General features: G+C 41.2%; 6 protein-coding genes across 6 annotated transcripts; 3 read left to right on the top strand and 3 right to left on the bottom strand.

Moving 5' to 3' along the window:
* Positions 1–1098, bottom strand: LOC130494771 (serine/threonine-protein kinase STY13-like; the record flags this gene model as incomplete). Its single annotated transcript, XM_057000246.1, is given in 3 exon segments — positions 1–209; positions 305–417; positions 512–1098. Coding segments are annotated over 3 exon segments (632 nt in total), but the record flags the coding sequence as incomplete, so codon positions are not given.
* Positions 1099–2084: 986 nt separating this feature from the next.
* Positions 2085–3800, bottom strand: LOC130505644 (protein ANTAGONIST OF LIKE HETEROCHROMATIN PROTEIN 1-like). The gene is made up of 2 exons (XM_057000242.1): positions 3505–3800; positions 2085–3335 (listed from the first exon to the last, which is right to left on the bottom strand). The coding sequence occupies exons 1-2, from the start codon at positions 3632–3634 to the stop codon at positions 2305–2307; spliced, it is 1161 nt and encodes a 386-aa protein (XP_056856222.1). The 5' UTR covers positions 3635–3800; the 3' UTR covers positions 2085–2304.
* Positions 3801–4219: 419 nt separating this feature from the next.
* Positions 4220–4782, top strand: LOC130505645 (uncharacterized protein At4g04775-like). Its single transcript, XM_057000243.1, has 2 exons — positions 4220–4393; positions 4486–4782. The coding sequence occupies exons 1-2, from the start codon at positions 4220–4222 to the stop codon at positions 4780–4782; spliced, it is 471 nt and encodes a 156-aa protein (XP_056856223.1).
* Positions 4783–5225: 443 nt separating this feature from the next.
* LOC130505643 (uncharacterized) lies at positions 5226–7438 on the bottom strand. Its single transcript, XM_057000241.1, has 2 exons — positions 5414–7438; positions 5226–5303 (listed from the first exon to the last, which is right to left on the bottom strand). Exons 1-2 carry the CDS (start codon positions 7436–7438, stop codon positions 5226–5228), a joined length of 2103 nt encoding a protein of 700 aa, XP_056856221.1.
* Positions 7439–9324: 1886 nt separating this feature from the next.
* Positions 9325–12237, top strand: LOC130505646 (serine/threonine-protein kinase Nek4-like). Its single transcript, XM_057000244.1, has 14 exons — positions 9325–9532; positions 9632–9698; positions 9785–9850; positions 9929–9975; positions 10064–10109; positions 10194–10274; positions 10356–10398; positions 10476–10525; positions 10603–10684; positions 10785–10834; positions 10919–10992; positions 11079–11130; positions 11209–11613; positions 11676–12237. Exons 1-14 carry the CDS (start codon positions 9447–9449, stop codon positions 12162–12164), a joined length of 1638 nt encoding a protein of 545 aa, XP_056856224.1. The 5' UTR covers positions 9325–9446; the 3' UTR covers positions 12165–12237.
* Positions 12238–12371: 134 nt separating this feature from the next.
* LOC130505647 (uncharacterized) lies at positions 12372–14320 on the top strand. The gene is made up of 2 exons (XM_057000245.1): positions 12372–12650; positions 12800–14320. Exons 1-2 carry the CDS (start codon positions 12423–12425, stop codon positions 13742–13744), a joined length of 1173 nt encoding a protein of 390 aa, XP_056856225.1. The 5' UTR covers positions 12372–12422; the 3' UTR covers positions 13745–14320.
* The last annotated feature ends 1169 nt before the right edge of the window (positions 14321–15489 follow it).

Below are 15489 nucleotides of genomic sequence, written 5' to 3'. Positions count from 1 at the left end.
CTAGCGAGATCCAAAGCGAGCTGAATGACATCCTTGATGGGGAGTTTGGTGCGATACTTCTTGATGAGGAACTTTTTGAGGGTGCCACCAGCAACATACTCAACGACAACACAACAGGCCTTGGCAGGGTGTGCAGAGTTGGCATGACCAAGAGAATCACTAGAAGAAGGGATCTTGAGATCAGAGGTTCCCATGGATGCTCCTATAAACTGCAACCAAAGGAAAATGATGTTGAGAATTCAAAAGTCAAAGCTTTCTTCTTCTTCTTCTGAATTTTAAGTAAAAAAAGAGAAGGCCTAGTAACCTTGGTAACGTTGGGATGATCGAGCTTCTGCCAGACGGCGACTTCTTGTTCGAAGGAAATGCGGAGATCATCTGCTGTTGAGACACCATCTTCTCCCCAATCTAACACCTTTACTGCACAAATTTGTAACACACCCCGAAATCATATTATTTAATTAATATTACAGAAACAAAAAGAAAGAAAGAAGGTTGACTAGTAGTAACGGACCAGCGACTTGTTGACCGGCGTAGACACCGCGGTAGACAGTGCCGTAAGTGCCGCGAGCGAGGACGTGATTCATATCGAGTTTGGAGAGGTCGATCTCCCATTCCTGCATCGGACTCTTCCTTGACTTCACGGCAGCAGAGGAGGAGGAGGGTTGAGCACCCATATTCAAATCCCATTTTTTGAAATCTAGAGTATCCGCCCTCACGTATTGACCTCCTCCTCCTCCTCCAGCGCTCCTGCTCCCCACTCCTCCTAATTTGGTGGAGTCCGATCCGATTTCCACCGTCTCTCCTCCGCTGCCGGACGCCATTGCTTTGCTTGATGAAGACCAGCAGATGAGGAGGAATCCAAAAAGGGAGTTGAGGAGCTAGCTAGGTTTAGGGTTTTATAAATTACTCACGAGTTATATATGTGGTGGCAAAAATTCTGATAGAAAGACAAAAGAAGAAGAAGAAGAAGAAGAGATTGATTGATTGTGATCTCCACACAAAGAAGAAGAAGAAGAGAAACTCTCAATGATTTTGAGTTATCGTCTCTCTCTGTCTCTTCTTTTGACACTTTCACCGCCCCCCTTCTCTCTCTCTCTCTGGGTCCAGCCTAGATATTTTGATTATTCTTTTTTGTCCTCTCCCTCCCGCCGATTATTATACAATTAATTATCTACGTGTCTTTCTTTTTCCTTTCATTCTTCTTTCCTCTCTTTCTTCTGGACACAGCCTTCCTCCAGTTTCAACTCTTGACAATTAATGGGTTTGTATACATGTCCTTTTAAGTTGCATTACTGCTTGTATGTACACTACCCCCTGTTTTGACTTTTCATCAAATAGACAGGCAGATATGTGAACGATTCTTCCCGTAATTGGAAGGAAGATTTCTAACCACTTTCTGCTCCTCTCTCCACCACTTCATAATTATCATTTTCGGCTGATTTTACACCCCGCATTATAAAATAAATAAAGCATCATCCATTGAGAAACGAACAACGTTTTTGGATTTTTGACGCTAACACCCCAAAGGTCCACTCTTTAAAGAACAAGCAGAGCATCTCACGCCTCTCTTTTAGATTACGTAACTTGGTTTCTTTTAATAATATTCAGTTTCTCTTTTTTTTTTTTGTCGGGTTTATTATGCTATTAGAAACAACGAGAAACATTACATAGATGATATTACAGCTGACTATTCTACCTGCCTTATAAAAATTTATGTCTGACTGCATCACCCTGGGCCGCCCTATGAAATCCATTCCTGACGGTATTCTTTGCGCCATGCTGAAGATCCCTTGTAAGACGTGTCTCCAATATTCTGCATAATTCGCCTTCTCCGGGAATTGAAACCCAGACCTCCTGATGTAGAAATTGCGTCGCCTGAAATTCGAACCCCAGTAGAAATCTTTTAAACCTTGACCACTAGGCCACGGTGCTTCCACCTATTATTCAGTTTCTCAGTCATGTGAATATGTTTTGGAATCTTCGTCCGTCGTTATTACTTGTGAGCACAAAGCACCAAAACCGATACGCATCCCACCAGCATATACCTATTCTATTTTTTTTTTTTGAATCAAACCTTTTATTAGGGAACCCAACAATACATTTGCAAAATAAACACTTCTGTTTGATAATTTATCAAATAAGAGGACAGATCGATTTTTATACTACAAGAAAAAGTTTCATAACATTTTCTCCCCTCCTAGATATTTTCTTGGGCTACTGATGCTGCATTGCTCAGTGGACTTTTGGTAGGATGGGCTTTTGAGAAGCGATACGTCTCTCTCAAATTCTGAAGAAAGTCTATTCTCACCTCTGTAAATACTCAGTCAGATATCCTCTGAGCTCACTACCAAGCGGCTCGCTCTGCTTGCAGTACCGCTCTGAATATCCCACGTCGTGATGACCCGATAAAGCAACATCTTCTTCCAGATAATCTCCACAATCTATTATGATGTTATGCAATAAACAACACACCAATATTATACTTGGTAATTTTCTCCTGTCTGGTCTCCACATAACCTTGCTGAGAATCCTCCAGCTTCCTTTTAGCTGTGCAAAGGCCGTAGCAGCCACTGACCTCACCCTCTCGTGCCTGTCGTTGAAAGCCAGTATGACGGGATCATCCCCGGTGGTGTCGTGAGGAGTTATAAGCCAAGGAAGAAGCGGGTAGCTGAAACCTCCAACCACATACTCTCTAATCTCAGCTCCTTGATATAACGTTTTGGGATTGCCGTCTAAAATCTGACCGGTCTCACAGAGTTTGAAGAAACCAGACAAGTTAAGAAGCTTGGAGACGGTCATACCGCCAGGCCAGCCGGTGACCATGTTGAGGAATCTCATCTCGTGATCAAAGACACCTTGCAAAAACATGCTGTAGTTCTTCTCCTGGTCGCACCAGTCATCAGATGCTTGCACAGCTGGGAGAGTCATGATGATGTGCGTCGTATCTATCGCACCGCAGCAGTTGGGGAGACCGTACATCTCCTCGAACTTGGATTTGATCTCTTCGATTCTGTCGGAGTCAGGCCATCTAAGATGGTGCTTGGCGCGTTCCTCGAGGGCTTCGATGAATCTCCAGGTGACCTGAGAGACGGTGGACTGGCCAACGCCAAAGGCAGCACCGACGGAGACCTGAGAATCACCGGAAGCCAACCTACGGAGAGCAATGGCGACTTGTTTCTCGACGCTGAGAAGCCTGCCTTCGATGTTGATGAGTCCGGAGGGAGGCCTGGAGATAAGATCCTCCCTGACGAGGGAACAGATGTAGCTAAATGTGGTCTTGGAAGCCCTAAAGAAGTACTTGAACGCATCTTCTTCCTCCAAGGGGACGCTAACACCTGCCCAATTACAAAAAAAAAAAACAACCCCCCGTGGAGGAGGACTGAGCTAAGTAATCACTGTTTGGTTCATCAGCAAATGAGAAGAATCTAGATTGAACACTGTACAAAGACTAGTCTCAAAGCCATATATATTGATTAATCAGAGAGGAGAAGGAAGAGTGGGAACCTGAGAGAGAAGAGTTTCGGAGGAAGAAAGTATCCCACCAGTCGCAGTCGATAGCCTCCGGATCTACAGGAGGATTCGCCTTTTTTTCACCCTTCCTCTTCTTCTTCACCTGAGGAGGAGGAGCCATCATCAATTCAACTCTACTCTAAACGGTTGCGTTCAACGACTTACTACTACTCTAGTGGATGGAATGGATGGAGGTGAAAAATGGACTCGAGGCCTCCACGGTCGTTTAATTACACAGGCCCAGACTGTTCCACGGTGAATACGTCCTCTCTCTCTCTATTTGGGGGCCACTGGGCCCAGCTCGACTCGTGCACCTCATCTTAAAGCAAAACCAAGTATTATATTAAATGGGAGGGAAAACGACCTATTTCCCCACCGTAACTATGGCATAGTAATAAATGTACACAAAGTTTAAGCCTCGTCCCAATTGCACACATACCAACTATAACAACGCATTTCCACATACGAGAAAAGATCGAAACCCGTTTCCCCCTCAACCAAGATTTAAGTTGGTTTTAATGGTTTATTACATGAACCGATAGTAAACCGGTTCGTATTGGTACACTTCGACCCAGATAAAGATCCGAGTAAGAAACGATTTAAACCCGACCCGAAACCCCTTTAAAACCCCCAAAATCGAGTTCATGTCTTTAGAACCCTAAAACCTAAAAATTCAGAGAGAGATTCTATTTGCCCAGACCCAAAAAGTATGAGTCATGAATCGGGAAATTCGAGTGGAGTCTCTACGGGTCGAGCAAGAGGTCGTGTTGTTGGTGTTCCGAAGAGATGTTGGTGTGGAGAATTAGTTATCCCCTTGATGTCAAATTCGAAGCCAAATCCTTGCAGAAGATACTTTCGTTGTGCTTTTGCGGCAGAGAAAAGGGTTAGTTTGTTTCTAATTACAGTTACAAATGTGATTGTTCAAAATGTGATTGTTCAAAATGTGTGGGTGAATCAATTTTTCTGTGTTTGTAGCTGAGTAATGATAATCACAGTTACAAATGGGTTGATGAGGCTTTGTTGGATGAGGTTGAAGCATTGTCGTTTAGGATAGGGAGACTTGAACAGGGCATGTTGACTGGTCGTGTGGAAGAAGAAAGGGATGCCCAAGAAGAGAAGACAAAGTTTGAAGAGTTTGGATTGAAGTTAGAGACCGAGATTTCTGCAAGAATGGAAGATGTTGTGAATGAAGTCAAAAGTGAGGTGAAGAAGGCGCTGGTGCTTGTTGTTTTAGGATGTGTGGGGATGGTTGTGTTGGCTAAGATACTATAATTTTTCTCGATTTGTTATGTCTAATGGTGGTATGTTTAAGTGTCTAGTTTGTTTCTGTTGTGTCTGTTGTCTAAGATGATGATTTATGTTGTGTCTGTTGTTTAAAATGATGAAAGAAGGATGTTATTTTAAGATGATTATGCTGTTAAATTGTGAGAATCAAGAATTCTAAATCCTTTCAAAAGCATTCAAAAGCATGACTAAAGCCATTAAAATATCATACATTGACCCAGCAACATATCTTGAACACACTAAAATAGAGTCTAAATCCATTAAACTAGTTCATATACCCGAGAAACAAGGTCATGAAACGTGCAAAAGGAATCTAAAGCCGAGAAACAAGGTCCTAGACCCTAAAAAAAACACCTAAAACCGAGAAAAAACACTTAAAACACCACAAAAACAGACCACTTCTTCAAATCTCTCTTCTCTTCTTTGCATATTCACTTCCTAGACTGAGAGCCTTGAGTGCAGACACCTTGGGAGGCTTCAGGCTGAGAAGATTCACCACTCACAAAAGTCTGAAAACACATCACATCCCCAATCAATTCAACAAGCTTCATTTCAATCCAAAACACATCATCATAAACAACAAAACCGAGAGAGAAACCGAGAGAGAAATGAAACAAACCTTGTTCTTATGGAACCTGATGTTATGATTAGCAGCACCACATTGCCCACAGTGCATGATCCGCTTCAAGGTCTTGTCTTTTTTCTTCGATGGTGATTCATTGACTCCTCTCTTCCTCTTTTTATCTGCTTTAGTCACCTTCTTACGGCCTGGTTGATCTGGGATCACAGGTTCAATTATAGATGGTTCTTCTCCTACGGGCCAGAACTTTGCTCCACGCAATGGTACAATCCCTTCAGCATACGTACGCCTCCACGTAGGTGTCTTAAACCAGTGAACCACATAGTCTTGAGCCTCTAGACCTTTCTTCAACATAACTCCATAGGCGTGCTCACAAGGGATCCCTGTAATCTCCCATCTCCTGCAACTACAAGTTCTACTCTCCAAGTTAACCCTATGTGCACAGCCATAGCTAGTAGTACATTCATATGTCTGGTTGGTGGAAGGTCTAATCGTCGATTCTGAAGCTTTCTGGTGCAACTTCTCGAGCATCTCAACGACATACGGTGTGCAAATCCCTTCGTAACTGCTGCAGATGACATCCCTTTTCGCTATACGAACCATTGCCAAGCGAGCTATTGTCTCCAACATAGGTACAAAGGGTTTGTCTCGGGCTTTACCTATGGAGTTGTTGAATGACTCGGTTGAATTGTTCTCCACGTCTTCACAATAAGGTCCAAGCTTGTGAAACGCCCTGCACCACTTCTCTGGCTTTGCCTTCATCACGTCGTCATAAACAGCTGCATCGTACATCTGAATGTCTAAGAGGTTTGCTCTGTAATCAGCCTCATTGTAGCTCCAAGCAAGGTTCCAAAGCTTTAGCTTCATATCTGGTTTCTTTCCATGGTTCTTCTTCAAGTTACCATAGATGTGTCTAACACACATCCTATGCTCAATTCCCGGCAGTGCTCTCTTCACAGCAGCAATCAATCCCTTCTGACGATCTGAAACCATAACATAACCATCTCCTTCTTCTAGTCCTAGATCAACCTTGATCTTTTTCACAAACCACAACCAGTTGTCTGTATTCTCTACTCCTACCACAGCCCATGCGATAGGGTAAATAGAGTTATCGGCATCGCGACCCAAAGCCACTAGCAGCTGCCCTTTCATCCTAGACTTCAAGAAACATCCATCTACTCCAATTAGTGGCCTGCATGTTTCTTTCCAGCTTCTTCTCAGAGCATCAAAACAAACATAAAATCTGTTGAAAACGTCAATGCCAGCATCATTCTTCACACAGTCAAGCTCCACAGAAGAATTTTGATTCGAGCTTCTTATCTCAGCGCAGTAATCCCTCAACCGCCCAAACTGCTCATCATACTCTCTTGCAATCCATCTGACCGCCTTGTTCCTAGCATGTTGGCATTGCGGCCTACTAACATTGATCTTCCATTTCTCCATAACAAGCTCCTCCATCTTCATGGGCATGAAATATTCTGGTTCTTCTCTGATCTTGTCAACAAACAAGCGAGCTATTTGTGGAACTTTAAGCATCTCACAAGTACCTGTAGGAACACAAGTATGATCCTTCTTCATGATTTTCACCTGCCATTTGTTGGGATACTTTGCTGCAACTGAGGCGTAGACGCGCCACGAGCAACCTTTGCCTTCACATACAAATCCGATCTTTGTGCTGTCATATCGATTCTGCTTGATGTTCCTTCCCGTTTTCAGAGCATAATCGAGCACTGCTTCCTTAAACGCAATTCCATTGATGAACACCTGCCCAACAAACAACTCCCCACTGCCTCTTCTAAACTGATCGCGCCTGTAGATAGTTCTCTGAACCTCTTTTCTCTGATTCTCTTCCACGTCTGCCTCTTCATCTGATTCTGTCTCTGGATACAGGTTATGCTTCACTGGAGGCTCATCAACAAAGTTCATGGCATCCTTCTCAATGTTGTAGTCGTTGCGCTCTCTTCTATCTTCACCATCAGAGTCAATATCAGGAGAATCAGGTGTCCCCGGATCGAAAGCAGGTACATCATTCCACTCTACATTCACATCAGACCATGGCTCCATTGTTGATACCTGCAAAACAAAGACATACAAAATGGTAAGAGACAACGAGAGAGAGACCAAGAGAGAGACAGAGCGAGAGACAGAGAGAGAGACAACAAGAGAGAGACCAAGAGAGAGACAGAGCGAGAGACAGAGAGAGAGACAACGAGAGAGAGACAACAAGAGAGAGACCAAGAGAGAGACCAAGAGAGAGACAGAGCGAGAGACAGAGAGAGAGACAACGAGAGAGAGACAGAGCGAGAGACCAAGAGAGAGACAGAGCGAGAGACAGAGAGAGAGACAACGAGAGAGAGACAGAGCGAGAGACAGAGAGAGAGACAACGAGAGAGAGACAGAGAGAGAGACAGAGAGAGAGACAAGAGAGAGAGATGTCGAATTTCCCGAACTGGAGACAATCAGAGACAATCGGAGACCTTCTTCTTCGCCAAAGAGAGGGGTTGATGTTTTAGGGTTTCTAATTTGATTAATCGGGTCATGGGTTGATATATGGGGATTTAATTGGGTTTTAATTCTCTAATCGGGTGATAATCGGGTTGTTTTTGGTTAAGATAGGTTAGTCATTGGTTAAGTCTGGGTTTTAGAAACACTAACCAACTATTAACCACGATATGTCGGTATTAGTCTGATTTTCAAAGTTGAGGGGGAAACGGGTTTCGATCTTTTCTCGTATGTGGAAAGGCGTTGTTGTAGTTGGTATGTGTGCAATTGGGACGAGGCTTAAACTTTGTGTACATTTATTATTATGCCATAGTTACGGTGGGGAAATAGGTCGTTTTCCCTAAATGGGATAATTAACTTTCAAAAAGCATTCATTACACATCTTTAAGAGTAAAATAATACCTTCTTTTGGTATTGTGTCTGCTAATTTGCTTTAGAATATATATACTATATAGTCATTAAATTGCTTTTACACTGAAATAAAAATCTAACAATAAAAAGATGGATGAGTGTTTGTACTTTGAGCAAATCATAATCTATCCATCATTATACATTTTGCAAGAAAGAAACACAGGAAAAAAAAAGCAAAGTTCTGTTTTGTAGTTTTTTTTTTTTTTGCTCAACTTCAACTTTCATTATCCAATTCGTGGCAACAAAATTATAACCTCACAAGATTTTCACCTCACATACAATATCGGGATCTAGTATCACCTAAAAGCACATAGATGGATCCTACACTACCGAATCAAACCGATATTACATTTTTCATCACTGCGAGAACATGATCATCCCACTACTCGGAATGAACATATTCTTGCCAGCAGAATCAATAATGAGCATTCTCAGATTATCACATAGCAAATAAATATTTTATTTGTCGTATTTTATTTAAGTTCTGTTTTGTCGTATTTGATTTATCTAAAAAGAAAATTCGAAATTCCAAGGAAATAAATATACAAGTTTGAAATTTTGAAAAGGGAAAATAAACTCTTCTTTTTTTGCCGCTCTGAGACGAATCGACTGGCTTCTTCTTCATCACCTTCTTGGCTTTTTCTCTCTCTGCTTTTCAAATTATATAAAAATTGTTTCTTTTGATAAAAGTATCGCATTTTTAGTATAAGTAACAGTGTAGTTCTATTCCCTGCTCATCTACCACGGTGTCGGTAAGATTGAAGGTCCCAAAAGAGTTTTTATATAATTCTATAAAAAATTGATTTGGCTTTGTTGTGCATATGATGAGTATGATTAGAGGAGCTGGTTCATACTTCTGTCATGATTACTGTTTTGATGAAAGCAATTATAAATCTTTGCTGAAAGCTACATCTTGATCTTATTTTGGTGCATGACGTGACACTGATTTGATTTCAACCTCCATTTCTGTAGCTGATTGATTCCATTACGTTTTTTTTTTAAATTTTAAATATTTGTGCGGTTTGTGCTTCTTCTATGTCTCTCTGTGCTTGTTTCTAGTTTACAAATTATATCTTGTAGAGAGTTTATTTTGCTTTCACTCTTCTCCTCATATATATGTTTTCTGTATGTTTCAAGATTGTGTGGTGAAACTTGGAGCATGGAGCGGTATGAAGTTCTTGAACAGATTGGGAAAGGTTCCTTTGGCTCTGCTCTTCTTGTCCGACACAAACAAGAACGAAAGAAGTATTTTTTTTTATATGTCTCTCTACTTTCTTTTTTAAATTGTTTCTGGTTCTGCTCTTCTTATCCATCTCTACTCTGCTTCTGCTTAAATTCTCACAGATACGTCTTGAAAAAGATTCGTCTCGCTCGCCAGTCTGATAGAGCTCGCCGATCAGCTCATCAGGAGGTTTACTAATCTCTTCTCTTCCCTTTTTTTTTTTATTAATATTTTTTAAAGATAGATGAGTTAAAGAACATCCATTGATGTTTCAGATGGAGCTTATATCTACAGTCCGAAATCCATTTGTTGTCGAGTACAAAGATTCATGGGTTGAAAAGGTCTCTTGTGCTTCCCTCTTTGCTCATTCTCTCTGCGAAGAAAAAAAAAAAGACTTAATCATATCTTTGTGTTTCCAGGGTTGCTATGTGTGCATCGTTATTGGATACTGCGAAGGCGGAGACATGTTAAGAAAAAAACAGTTTTCCCTCTTTCACATATACGTTACAAAAGACTTTGACTCTTACTTACTTTGAGTTTGAATCCTCTTGCAGGACAGAAACTATTAAAAGAGCATGTGGTGTTCATTTCCCTGAAGAGGTTTAAGTCTTTCACTTGTTACAATCTATGACTGCCTTTTAAAAAAAAGTTGACAAAGATAGATAAAGAATAAAATATTTGCAGAAACTATGCCAATGGCTTGTTCAACTCCTAATGGCACTCGATTATCTTCACTCCAACCACATTCTTCACCGTGATGTCAAGGTACAAGTGATAACCTCAATGGTTTCTTCTACAAATCTCTTCCTTTCAAGCATCTAACTGTCATTCACATTTCTTTTTCAGTGTTCTAATATATTCTTGACAAAAGAACAAGACATACGGCTTGGTAAGGTTTCTGTGATATTCACCTCGTCTTTGCCACTTTCGAGATTCTATTAACGTTCTCAACTATATCGGTCTCAGGTGACTTTGGCCTCGCAAAGATTCTCACTTCTGATGACCTTACTTCCTCTGTAAGTTACACTAACAGGTCGTGTGTTTCTTTCTCGGACAATGTAGTGAAAAGTCAAGTGCGGTTTTTTTTGGATAGGTTGTTGGGACTCCAAGTTACATGTGCCCTGAGCTTCTTGCTGACATACCTTACGGATCAAAGTCAGACATTTGGTCCTTGGGTTAGTAAAACTAACTATGCTTTTCTTCATTAGTTTTTTTTTTGTTACTTAATCATGCCAACACTTTTTGAGATTGTGACTAACCTTTAAAGACATTCAGGATGCTGCATGTACGAAATGTCTGCTCATAAGCCTCCTTTCAAAGCTACTGTAAGTGTCTTTATATTAAGTCTTGTTGATCAGTTTTTTTTTTCTTTTGAGTTCTGATTAGGAGTTAAACACCCTTGATAACAGGATGTGCAGACATTGATAAGCAAAATACACAAACTGATAATGGATCCCATCCCTGCCATGTATTCCGGCTCATTGTAAGTCTGATACCCATATTTTTCTCTCTGTTAACACTACTAAATCGACTTCAACCTCTTTCTTTCCTCTGCTTATCTGCATGCAGCCGAGGCCTCATCAAAAGCATGTTGCGGAAAAATCCTGAACTGAGGCCAAGTGTATGTTTCCTTTATTAATTGGGATTAAAATCATCAGAATTGAGCTGAGCTAAGCATGTTGTTGTTATCTCACTGCAGGCTAGCGAGCTGCTTAACCACCCTCACCTTCAGCCTTACATCAGCATGGTTTATATGAAGCTAGAGAGTCCCAGACGGAGCACTTTCCCACCCCAGTGGTCAGAGACGAAGGAAAGAAGGCGTTCTTTTAGTAGTAACGACAGGAGAGTGAATCCGAGTGTCTCTGATACAGAAGCAGGCTCCGTGTCTTCTTCGGGGAGAGCCTCCCATTCACCAATGTTCAGTGGAAGAAAAGTCTCAGAAGTAACTGTTGGAGTCGTCAGTGAAGAGATTGTTGCACAAAGGAAGGATGGAGTACTTAAGAAGCAATGTGGTGGTGCAGCATCATCTAGAACCCCGAGAGTGGCTTGTGTTATGCCAAAGAGGCTTGAAACGCCGTCAAGCACTCCTCGTACTCTTGAGCTGGTAAGACAAAAAATAATTAAAGATTTTAAATAAACAGAGCAGTGATCTCTCTTGTTCATCAGACGAATCCTACAGAGAGGAGGAGGAGGAGAGCATCTCTTCCGTCGGTCGTGGAAAACCCTCCTTACGGTTGCGAATCAGATATCATTGCTATTTGCGGCCTAAAGTCACCGGACGTTTCTGTAAACGCTCCAAGGTTCGACAGGATCGTTGAATACCCTCAAGATCTCTTCCAGAACAGAGAGACAGCCACCTCAGGAGGAGGAGCCAGGCGATTTTCTTATTCTTCTGCTAGGACGAAAGACAAGTGCACAACAACGAGTGAAAAGACAAGGTCAGTGTCGGAGGTGAAACAGAGAAGGTTCGACACGTCGTCGTATCAGCAGCGGGCGGAGGCACTGGAGGGACTGCTGGAGTTCAGTGCAAGGTTGTTGCAGCAGGAAAGGTACGATGAGCTTGGTGTTCTCCTTAAACCTTTTGGGCCGGAGAGAGTGTCTCCGCGAGAGACGGCCATCTGGTTGACCAAGAGCTTCAAAGAAGCTTCCGTCTAGTTCCAATCCCTTTCCATTTTGCTTGTGTTGTTTGTATAATAAATAAATAAATAAACAAACTTGGTTTGGGGTTGATGGGCCTTAATATTGTGTTGGGCCACTTTTAATTGTGAATGGGGTCATTTCGTAAAGATTAATAAAAGATGGGTGTGTTGTTAACAAGAAATGGGAACTAAGGGGTCATTTCATAATATGGAAAAGGAGAGAATATAGGGGTGGGGGGACCCAGTGACATGAAGAAGGAAGGAGGAGACAAAGATGGAAGCAGAGACTCTGGAACCTTATCAACTGTCTTTCTCAGATCTTTTTGACCGAAAACGATGTCAGTTGATCTCGAGGAACGTGATGGAAGCACTTGGTCCAAACGGTCCCGGCCTGCTTTGCATCACCGGCGTTCTCGGCTCCGCCCTCCTCCGCCGTAAGCTCCTTCCGATGGCTCGTAAACTCGCTCTCGTTGATCCCGATAAACGCAATCGCATTCTCAAGGTAAAAAAATGGTGCTTTCCTCTCAAAGATTGAAACTTTCTTTTGTGTTTAGTGTAATTGAATTTCTTAACTTAAAAAGATTGCAACTTTTGATCTCATGTTTTGACATAATTATTATTAATCCTACTACTAAACTGACAAAAAAAAAGGAGCACCACTTGGGAAGCGACGTTCCTCTCAAGAATCCAGAACGACTTGTCTCTTCTTTCGCTATGCACCTCAATTATCAACCATCCCCTTCTTCTAATTCTTGTGGCGCTGCAGAGGATGATGATGATGATGATGAGTTCAATAATCTTGGTCTTGTGTTTAGGGAACTTGGGTTTTGCATGATGGATTTGGGTTTGTCCGTAGCCCGAGTATGCGACAGGGAGATTGGTGGAGGCTTTCTCGAGGGGACCTTACTTGATTCTTGCACTGCCAAAGGACGTCTCATACATTACCACTCCGCTGCTGATCACTCTTTTCTCAGAGAACAAACCGAGAGGAGAAGGAAGCAATCTGGTAAACAAGTCAGGAATAGAAATGAGACTGGTTTGAGTGGGAGGAGTCACTTCAATCTCTGGCAACAGTGGCATTATGATTATGGCATCTTTACCATTCTCACTGATCCTCTCTTTCTATCATCCCATTCCTGCCAGGATTGCAATTTCGTTACCACTCACTCTTATCTTAGGATCTTTCATCCCAGCAAGAACAAGTTCTACATGGTCAAGACTCCTCAGGACAGTTTTATTGTTCAAATTGGTGAATCTGCTGACATTTTGTCCAATGGGAGGCTACGGTCGACCCTCCACTGCGTGTGCAGACCTGATAAGCAGCTGGAGCACATAAGCCGCGAGACTTTTGCGGTCTTCTTGCAGCCTAATTGGAGCCACACTTTCTCTGTCTCAGAACACACAATGGAACATATAAGGTCAGGCTCGCTACAGAGACAGCAGATCCTTGATGCGGATGAGGTCTCTAAAGCAGACATTCATAATATTGTTCCACCTCTATCGTCTCGGATTAGGGATGGGATGACATTTGCCGAGTTTTCTCGCGAAACAACCAAGCAGTACTATGGAGGGAGCGGCTTGCAATCTAATAGATAAACCCTAAACCCTTGTTCGTTACGCATATGTAAAAATGAAACCCCCCTTCCTAGGTAAGTAACGTGTGTGATGTTTAGGTAGTCAAGTTCAGAGCAATTTGTTCATTTTGAGTGTGAAGCCAAGAAGAATGAGCCAACACGACAAGTGCTGCTGCCTTCTTTCTGAGAGAGAGAGAGAGAGAGAGAGAGAGAGAGAGAGACTAAAGGGAGAGTTGGGATTCGTCGTTTTTCGATGTTGGAGCCCAAAACAGTGAAAGTTGTTACTTCGTTATCACAGTCAAAAGCTCTCCCTTTCAGACTTAATGCTTTTTTTCCTGCTCTTCTTTAGTCTCTCTCCGTGACTCAGTTTATGTTTTCTGTTGTTGTCTCCCCCGAGCTTACATTTCCCTGTTTGTTAGCTTTCAAGAGTCGCATTAAGACAAAGTGGTGTTAATAAAGTTAAAGCTGCCTTGTTTACAGCCTTTCCTTTTCTCTTCTTCTAACATATTTTCATGAATGGTTTTTGTACGTGTATATCAATCAAATCGAGAAACCCTTTTCTTTTGTGAATTCAAAACAAAGATTTGAACTTTCTCTCCTTCAAAGATGCTTGCTTTGACTTGGATGTGCTTTTTTACATGGAAAAAGGATTCAAACCCTTACATACAACGGATATGGTGTAGCTTACATATATAGGTGTGTCTATTATAAGCATTTATATATCAAAAGCAAAAGAGGACAGATATAAAAGTAGTTTAAAGAAACAATAAAAATGGAAAAAAGAGGATTCATCATCATTCAAAGTGCTGTGATGCAATTCAAGCTTAATTGGTATAAAATGCAAAACGTCCAAACAAGAACAATCATTGCAAGCAAAGGAATAATCAGAGACAATATGACAAATTTTTTTCTAATTGATTGTTTTCTCTCTAAAGAATAGAGAAATGTGGGTATCCCTAGAATCAGACAGATCAAAAGGGAATAAAGGATGTATCTTTATTTAGTGGTCACCCACCTCACTTACAAAGTGCATGTGTATACTAATCTGTGTATGGTAAGTTATCAAATATAATATACTCTTTTAGATTTTATTAACACCTTAATTATGTTTGTACAAGAAGAAAAGAAAATCACAAGTTTTGATTTTATGCTTGTAGAAAAACTAGGATTAGTTGATCATACGTATTGTAAGAGGAATGCATAAAACACAAATACGAAGTTGCTATAGAAGTGGAAGAGGGAGAAAGGAAGCTGACGTAATGTAAAGCACGTGAAGAAGCATGTGTAAATGTGTGCACAGGCTGCAGCTTTGTGCTTCAAAATCAAAGCAAAAATAGAGGCCAAGGGACCAACAACATCCTCCAATGATCTCTTTGCAAACCGCTAACTAGATGCTTGATTAGTAAACACACCAATAACCAATATTGTTGTGGGGGTTAGATGTATTATAGAACCAATATTGTGGTTACTTCAATTTAAAGGCAAACATACACAAAGATGGCTTTATTCCCTCCTTTTTTTTTTCTTTCTTAGGCTCCTTTGATACGCCTAAAGTAAAATTTTGAGGTGTATTAATTAAACAAATGGAAAGATGCGAGCATGTTAATGGAAAGAGACGTCTTTATTATTTTCTGGTGGCATCCATTACTTACGCAACCACTAAATATATATTTTTTTTCAAGGTATTTACTATTTATACTTACTCACTCTCAATTATATAGTTTTAGTTTCCTTTTAAATTAAAAAAGTGAAAAACGCCTAAACGTT

This window comes from Raphanus sativus, unplaced genomic scaffold (assembly GCF_000801105.2).
Source record: "Raphanus sativus cultivar WK10039 unplaced genomic scaffold, ASM80110v3 Scaffold2453, whole genome shotgun sequence".
NCBI lineage: Eukaryota > Viridiplantae > Streptophyta > Magnoliopsida > Brassicales > Brassicaceae > Raphanus > Raphanus sativus.
Note: the sequence above shows the minus strand (reverse complement) of the source record. Positions and strands in the feature narration are given on the sequence as shown.

What these genes read in the sequence shown, in the direction of transcription:
- LOC130505644 (XM_057000242.1), bottom strand. Translation starts at nt 3,634, where the DNA reads ATGATGGCTCCTCCTCCTCAGGTGAAGAAGAAGAGGAAGGGTGAAAAA. An exon ending in CCGAAACTCTTCTCTCTCAG is followed by an intron (nt 3,336 to 3,504) that starts GTTCCCACTCTT and finishes GTAATTGGGCAG; the next exon opens with GTGTTAGCGTCCCCTTGGAG.
- LOC130505645 (XM_057000243.1), top strand. Translation starts at nt 4,220, where the DNA reads ATGAGTCATGAATCGGGAAATTCGAGTGGAGTCTCTACGGGTCGAGCA. An exon ending in CTTTTGCGGCAGAGAAAAGG is followed by an intron (nt 4,394 to 4,485) that starts GTTAGTTTGTTT and finishes CTGTGTTTGTAG; the next exon opens with CTGAGTAATGATAATCACAG.
- LOC130505643 (XM_057000241.1), bottom strand. Translation starts at nt 7,438, where the DNA reads ATGGAGCCATGGTCTGATGTGAATGTAGAGTGGAATGATGTACCTGCT. An exon ending in TCAGGTTCCATAAGAACAAG is followed by an intron (nt 5,304 to 5,413) that starts GTTTGTTTCATT and finishes ATGTGTTTTCAG; the next exon opens with ACTTTTGTGAGTGGTGAATC.
- LOC130505646 (XM_057000244.1), top strand. Translation starts at nt 9,447, where the DNA reads ATGGAGCGGTATGAAGTTCTTGAACAGATTGGGAAAGGTTCCTTTGGC. An exon ending in TTCTTCACCGTGATGTCAAG is followed by an intron (nt 10,275 to 10,355) that starts GTACAAGTGATA and finishes TTTCTTTTTCAG; the next exon opens with TGTTCTAATATATTCTTGAC. An exon ending in GCCATGTATTCCGGCTCATT is followed by an intron (nt 10,993 to 11,078) that starts GTAAGTCTGATA and finishes ATCTGCATGCAG; the next exon opens with CCGAGGCCTCATCAAAAGCA.
- LOC130505647 (XM_057000245.1), top strand. Translation starts at nt 12,423, where the DNA reads ATGGAAGCAGAGACTCTGGAACCTTATCAACTGTCTTTCTCAGATCTT. An exon ending in AACGCAATCGCATTCTCAAG is followed by an intron (nt 12,651 to 12,799) that starts GTAAAAAAATGG and finishes ACAAAAAAAAAG; the next exon opens with GAGCACCACTTGGGAAGCGA.